Source organism: the organism of the source record quoted next, unplaced genomic scaffold (genome assembly GCF_019419815.1).
Source record: "Pyrus x bretschneideri cultivar Hongxiangsu unplaced genomic scaffold, Pyrus_bretschneideri_v1 Contig14, whole genome shotgun sequence".
Classification (NCBI taxonomy): domain Eukaryota; kingdom Viridiplantae; phylum Streptophyta; class Magnoliopsida; order Rosales; family Rosaceae; genus Pyrus; species Pyrus x bretschneideri.
In genome coordinates, this window is record NW_025999435.1 from 6,565,717 (window position 1) to 6,572,388 (window position 6,672).

General features: G+C 34.6%; 1 protein-coding gene across 10 annotated transcripts; it reads right to left on the minus strand.

The window, feature by feature from the left end:
- Positions 1 to 786: 786 nt before the first annotated feature.
- On the minus strand, positions 787 to 4,129 carry LOC103937601 (probable sodium/metabolite cotransporter BASS6, chloroplastic). Of its 10 annotated transcripts, none has more exons than XR_007256702.1 (5): positions 3,610 to 3,766; positions 2,518 to 2,643; positions 1,954 to 2,147; positions 1,540 to 1,879; positions 787 to 1,383 (listed from the first exon to the last, which is right to left on the minus strand). XR_007256702.1 is itself a non-coding variant. In XM_048579955.1 (4 exons), exons 1-4 carry the CDS (start codon positions 3,627 to 3,629, stop codon positions 1,815 to 1,817), a joined length of 405 nt encoding a protein of 134 aa, XP_048435912.1. In that variant the 5' UTR covers positions 3,630 to 3,766; the 3' UTR covers positions 787 to 1,814. The 10 variants fall into 10 exon arrangements, 1 of the variants encoding a protein (XP_048435912.1); XR_007256701.1 differs by having other exon boundaries at positions 787 to 1,223; positions 1,303 to 1,879; XM_048579955.1 differs by having other exon boundaries at positions 787 to 1,879.
- Between the last annotated feature and the right edge of the window lie 2,543 nt (positions 4,130 to 6,672).

Below are 6,672 nucleotides of genomic sequence, written 5' to 3' on the forward strand. Positions count from 1 at the left end.
TTTTAAAGTGGGTGAGAAAGACAGAGGACGACACAAGAGAGAATAGCTCGGGAGTATGTAAATTATGTCCTCACCCCTTGGCCTATACCTTTATTTAATCATGACAGACTTTCTTACATTGCACGTAATATAAACCTATAAGAATTTGATCTCCAAATCTTTTCAGAATTTTTCATATTTATACAATCACATTCATAATTAATAGTACTATCTACAACAAATTGAGTTATTGTAATTTTCTTCCCATCTCTCTTTTGCTAACATTGGAGAGAGTGTGTTTGATTTTATTCAAAATGTTGAAACTCATAATTTTTACATGAGGCAAAATATACAAAATGAGTTTATACAAACTTTAGCTCTTATAGGGGGTGGGCTTGTGTAGCTGAACTAATTAAAAAACATTTACCTCTAGACTAAAGGTTTTAAGTTTGATTATCTTCCCTATTATCAGTTGTATAAAAATAAAGACTCTAACACTACGTTTGTATATGGAGATTTAAGATTACTAAAGAATTTTAAAATAACGGAATTTTATTTTCTAGAATTTGTGAATTTTCTTGTTCAGTTAACCTAAAAGAACAATAGAATTCGAATACAGAATTTTTTATTTTTAAACTCTCACTCGTAGAAATTTGAAAGCGACACCTAATTATATGGAATTTAAACTTTGGGATTGAAGATCCCAAATTTTAAGTTTTTTTTTTTTTTCTTTTTGGGTGAAAATTCTAAATTTCTTTATTTCTAAGTCCAAACAAGAGAATTGGTGCATATCAAAGTTTGACTTTCGTCAAAATTCCAAATTTATTCCCCCGTCCAAACATAGTGTAATAGTACAAAATTATTTAAACTTCAGTCGTAGTTCTCCATACGTTTCGATAAAAAAAAGTTCTCCATATGCTGCAAGCCATCAAACCAACTTTCGACAATTGAGATGCGCTTTGTCATAGTTCTTTCTTTTTTGCGCAAACCATGACGAGGGAGAAGCCCACCAAAGACATGATCACAGTCAGTAGACAACAGTAAAAATAGTGAATATCTTAAACTTAATGCAGAAGTTTAGTGCTTGCAGAAGAACCTTTCTGCTTGCAGTAAGGTTAAGTGACATGATATGAATTGGTGTAAAAAGAAAACAAAATTGGTATATAAGCCAAAGATATTGATTCATAGAGATTGCAGATCTTGGAAAAATCTATTTGCAAGGGCCAGAAGACTTCTTTGCATTCCTGCAAAAGCGAATGATTAATAGTGTCATAAATTCCTAAATATTATGTATTGATAAGTGATAAGAGAGAAAGCTAGAACCTGTCCCATAGGATAGTGTTCTTTGCAGAGCTTTAACATCAGGTGTCGTATGAGAGACCACGCCAGTAAGAAAATAGCCAGCTATAAAAACCGTCAAATAACATGCGATAAAGAGCAACAAAACGGTTAGTCCAAAAGAAGACATATCAGGCTCAATGTTAATGGCAAGTGGTGCTCCAACACACAGATAGCGGAGGCAAAAATGGCCGAATGGCATCACATATGTGGAGAAGAAACCTGAAGGTGCAATATATAAGACAAGTCAGAATCTCTCCAAATGAACATTGTGTTAAAATCGATATTATCCAGAGTTGGTGTATCATGGATTCAAAAGCAAGCCTGCAGCAACTGGAAGTGACTATAATCTGCAGAATGCTAGCTGGACACCATTCCCCTTAAGTCAACAATCTCTTTCCAATGAGCAATAACGATAAGAATGGTGTGATAAATACTGCAGAAGCAGTAGATAATGATGCCATGACAATGCTCAGAGGGGCCACTGTCGGGTCCAGTCAGAATAGTAGCATAGTTTGAGACTGGGCACCATTAACACAAGATACCAATATAATCCCAGCACCTGATCACAGATATAAGAAAAGTTCACACTTTCATTCTAGTGTTCTGACAGGGAGGCAGGGTGAATCTTCTTACCTACTGGAGTTGGAAGACCAAAAATTGCTACCGCGATAAATCCAAAAACATACCCAAGGAGCGGCTTGACAAGAAATTGACCAGTATAACCAGCTAAAACAGATGTCGGCCTCTTAAAAGCTTTGAGGAAATCCTTTTCGCTGGAACTAACCCCAACTGAAAACATCAAAAACCCTAATGCAGGTGCATAGTACCTGGGCCGTGGAAAAAGGTTTTTGTTACTTTAAAAATGAGAAAAAGAATCCACTTCTTTTGTATGCGTATCTTTCCACATACCAAAAAACATAGTCTACAAAATATTAAGATGAAAGGGGATTCTACAAAATATTGGCTGAATATGGTTGTTTAAGTCTTGGCATGTAAATCACTTAAACAACTACATTCAGACAAACTCCAGTTTTAAGTGTAGCGGTTTAAAACTCAACCTTCTGTGGAAGTAGCTCACTTTCACTAAACTCTTCATCCAAACAAGGTTTAATGATGACCAACCAATTCATTTAAACAAGGTTCAAGAACCTGTTGGTAAACCTTGTGAAAGGTGGAAGGACAAGAGCCAATATGTACCAGCAAGGGTTACATGTGCATGAGCACATTGTCATGCCACCATGGCAGTCATGATCGACTTGTTTAAGAGAACAAGCCCAGGTTTTGGTGCTCCAGAAAAATGCATTGCAGTAGTTGCAAACAATCCTGTTTTATCGACAGCACAAAACGTTTAAGTTGACAAAAACCATTAAATGCATTGCAGCCGTTGCAAATCAAAACGCTGTTTGTCGAGAGCATAAAACTTTAAGTTGACAATAATACCGTTAGCTTTTCTTAGCATCTCTTCACCTGATTTCAGCGCAATTAAAGATTCAATTTTCTAGCCTGAAGGAAAGATTTGAGTTTCTATTATTACTACAAGACATATATGTTTGCATCATCCTAATGATGATAAATTTGATGTAAGCACGTGAAAACTATCTTTGTCCAAGTAGTAACCAAGAAACAAACAAAACCAACGAAGAATGTCAACTAAATCTGCGTCACAATGTCACTTAATACTAGATTCAATCGTCTGCTTGGATTACTCTCAAGTTTTATGTTCTTCCAATTAAGCATGTGAGCTCATTCCCACAGTTACTTATAACGTATCTTCACTGTAAAACTTTCACAAACGGAACTATTTTAATGTTCTAATCTTCATTTGAAGATCAACCCTAGGGCATCAGATATCATTTAGTCCTCCAAATATATGAAATAAATCTATGGTTCATCATGAATATGCTTCTTGTTCAAATGATTTTTTGTAGGGATACAAATGAAGATTAAGAGATTGAATAGTTTCGATTATGAAATTTCTATGGTAAAGATACGATATTTGCAAGTGAAAGAATGGGTTCGTCTCCTACTGGGAATGCAAGTATTATCCTCAATCTAATCTTTTCGCGTCCCGACGTGCCGCATTCTCTCTTCCCACTCTCACCCCATCACATTGCATAACCAATGCTCATGTGAGCCTTCTATCTAGTACAATCATGTGAGATGAATTCAATACCAAATAAATAATGATGGCTTAGTCCAACTTGTATCTAGAGTAGAATATCTTTGTATCAAAACAAAAAGAAAACAATATTGGAACAAAAAAAGAGTCAGTAACAGAAAGAAATGCACCTGCGATGGTCCGGATGCATAATTGACCCGAATGCGAATGAAAAGAATCCGACAAGTTTTGCAATCGCATTGTACACAACAAACAAAAAATGATAAATCTAAATGAAAAGATTATATTTTTTATTCAAATAAAAGAGCAGAAAATGCGAAGATAGCTACTCACACGGAGATATCGACCGAGAACGAAGGGAGCTCAGAGACTGTGAGATTAGGATAATGGAACAAAGATTTGGCGGTTGGGTTGTTGATTTAGACGTCGGTGAATATGTAATTGGTAGTTGTTACTAAGAGGAGTATGCAGTTGCACTTGCAATTGCAAAGCCATTTTTGTGCAGACTCTCTGCACAGCAGGGAAGGAGGAGAGAGCTGAGATAAAAGTATACAGTCAGTCCACTAGTCTACACACTGCCTATATTTGTGGGTCAACGACTTCCGGGCCGGATCCAGGTCTGCCTCCCGGCAAATTAGGGTGGGCACATTCGTGGGTTTATAAACCAGCTCAACGAAATTTGTTTGGTTCGGTTGGGTTGTAAATTTTTAAAAATTATTTTTGAGCAGAAACACCACCACCCGTACAGTAAGTAGGTTGTGTTGGGTTGAAGAACAATTTTTAAACATACATGTATTTTACATACACATATACATAAATATAATAGTTATTAAACACACTTGGTTTATTTATATTTATGAAATTTAAATATTAAGTAATAAATAATGATTCTACAACACCAAATTCACAAGATAAGTTTAATGCTACATTAGGGAATTGCTATTGGTACTCCAAAAATCTCATTTTGTGCTTCAACTTTCTATAATTAAAAAAAAAATACACTTATGATGAGTGTAAAATTGGATTTTTAAAATGCTAATAACATTTTTCTTACATTATTACATGAATTTTTAGAGTGCTAATTTGACTTCACTTTACTACCTGTATTCTAGATTATTTGTCACTTATACTCTCTTTAGGAATAAGAAAGAAAATAAATAATCAAAAACCGTTCAACCCAACCCACCATAGAAATTAGAATTGTTTAAGTGAGTTGATTTGCCCATTTTCTTGAGTAAAAATAAATTTCAATAATGTAAAAATATATTACGAAGTAAGCCACCAAATATATGTCCAACGATCTCAATCCACAAATATATAAACTCATTTGAGCTTAATTACGTGCGTAGCCTCAATTTTAATTTTCAAAATCTTTTATGACCGCAACTTGCTTAATGCTTACCATTCCTTTGACAAAATAAAACAAAAGAGTAAGGGAAGTAGATAGTGGTACAATGTTAGGAACTTAGGACCATTTGGCCAATGTATGTACAGCGCTGAAGGTTACTTAGAGAGTTGTCTTGCGTCTCTAGGTATTCTTTACCTACTTACATGTGTTAGTTTCGGGTACAAATACTCTTTTATTGAAGGTTGTTCGGACTTTTATTAAGAGTATGACATGAGTTACTTCAACGTCGTGGCGATTGGTACTCGAACATTGACTCAATGCCTTTTCTCTACCTCTTCTTACCCTGAAAAATCAGTTTGAGCAGCTTGTTCCTTTGCAACGTTAGCATCATCTTTCTGTAGTTCTGGCGTTCTCCATTCTGGTGGAAAAAAGTCATATAGTTTATTAGACCCCTGCTAATTTGGTCGTTAGAATTAGATGGGATTAGACTCTAGTCCTGGTCAATCCTAAATACTAACGTATGTTTGTTGGAACTCTGGACTATTATTAAGATTGTATTACATTTTAATTATCACATATACTTTTAACTTAGTTAAAAAAATCATGACACGAAATTTTTTCTCGAAAAAAATCCCTCGTGCTTTTACCCGACGATCAATCTTTGAAATTCTTTCAGGTTGTTACAAATGGATGACAATCCACATGAAATTTTTTTCCAAAAAAACTCCCTTGTGCTTTTACCCGACGATCAATCTTTGAAATTCTTTCAGATTGTTATAAACGGATGACAATCCAACCCATAAATTTCAAGATAAGGAAAAAATTTCTAGGAAAAAGAAATCTTTAGAATAAGAACCCAAGCCAAGTGATGAAGTTGTTCCGTTAAACTAAGAACCACTTAAACTAAGAACCAGCTACACCAAACGTGGTATACTAGGCCTAGTCAAGCCAGTCTCTGTTATTTGGTGTACCAAATAAGACTTCTATGCAAAATATAGTATTACAATTTAGTAATTTTACTCTCTACTTATAAGTAAGTAATACCAGATTCGACTCACTTAGAGTACAAGTTCAACACCTAATTATAACTGATTGATTATATATAAAAAAATAAGGAAAATAGCTATATGTAATGACCACATATTAATCATATATCAATGCTGAAACTATGACATAACAACAACACGATGATGATATAATGACAAATAATAAATATTAATTATTTCTGCAACCAAATGTCAAATATGTTTATTGTAGTTAATTTTCTCAAACATTTATACTAGTCCAATTTACTTAAAATAGAGGCCAACCTTCCAAGTAATCTTCGCCCACAAATAAGAAAATCTTTGTAACAAATAAAATTATACGATAAATATATTTATTGAACGAATGATATATTATTTGAATAGATGACAATTATTGCAATGGTGATACTACTAGGAGAAGGTTGAATAAGAGGAGAACGTTAAAAAAAAGCAACCAGAAATCCAGAAGACTCGAACCAAAAACACAACATTTCAATATTTCATTACCAGCTGCAATGACCTTAACAGAAAAGAAAAAGAAAAAGAATAAAAAAGCAAAACCCAAACAGAGGAGACCTTTTACACAATAATGTCATGCATTGAATGCCCTGTCTCTTCACATACAAGTTACCTTTTACCTAACATTTATTTTAACATTATTTTTGTGTGGCCTTGATTTGGTAGATCTCAAAATATCAACTCCAGCAAGTCAACACTCATCCACTTTCGAAGGTCTTGGACTCTTGGCCGAAAGCTACCTTATGCGGCAGTACCATACCCATGGTTCCATGGTCATAGGGGTTTTGGATCAAGCAGGTGGGACACAAATGTGGGATGTGAGGTCTCACCTGACGCATAAA

What these genes read in the sequence shown, in the direction of transcription:
- LOC103937601 (XM_048579955.1), bottom strand. Translation starts at nt 3,629, where the DNA reads ATGCATCCGGACCATCGCAG. An exon ending in ATGCATCCGGACCATCGCAG is followed by an intron (nt 2,644 to 3,609) that starts GTGCATTTCTTT and finishes TCGATAAAACAG; the next exon opens with GATTGTTTGCAACTACTGCA. An exon ending in TGCACATGTAACCCTTGCTG is followed by an intron (nt 2,148 to 2,517) that starts GTACATATTGGC and finishes TCCACGGCCCAG; the next exon opens with GTACTATGCACCTGCATTAG.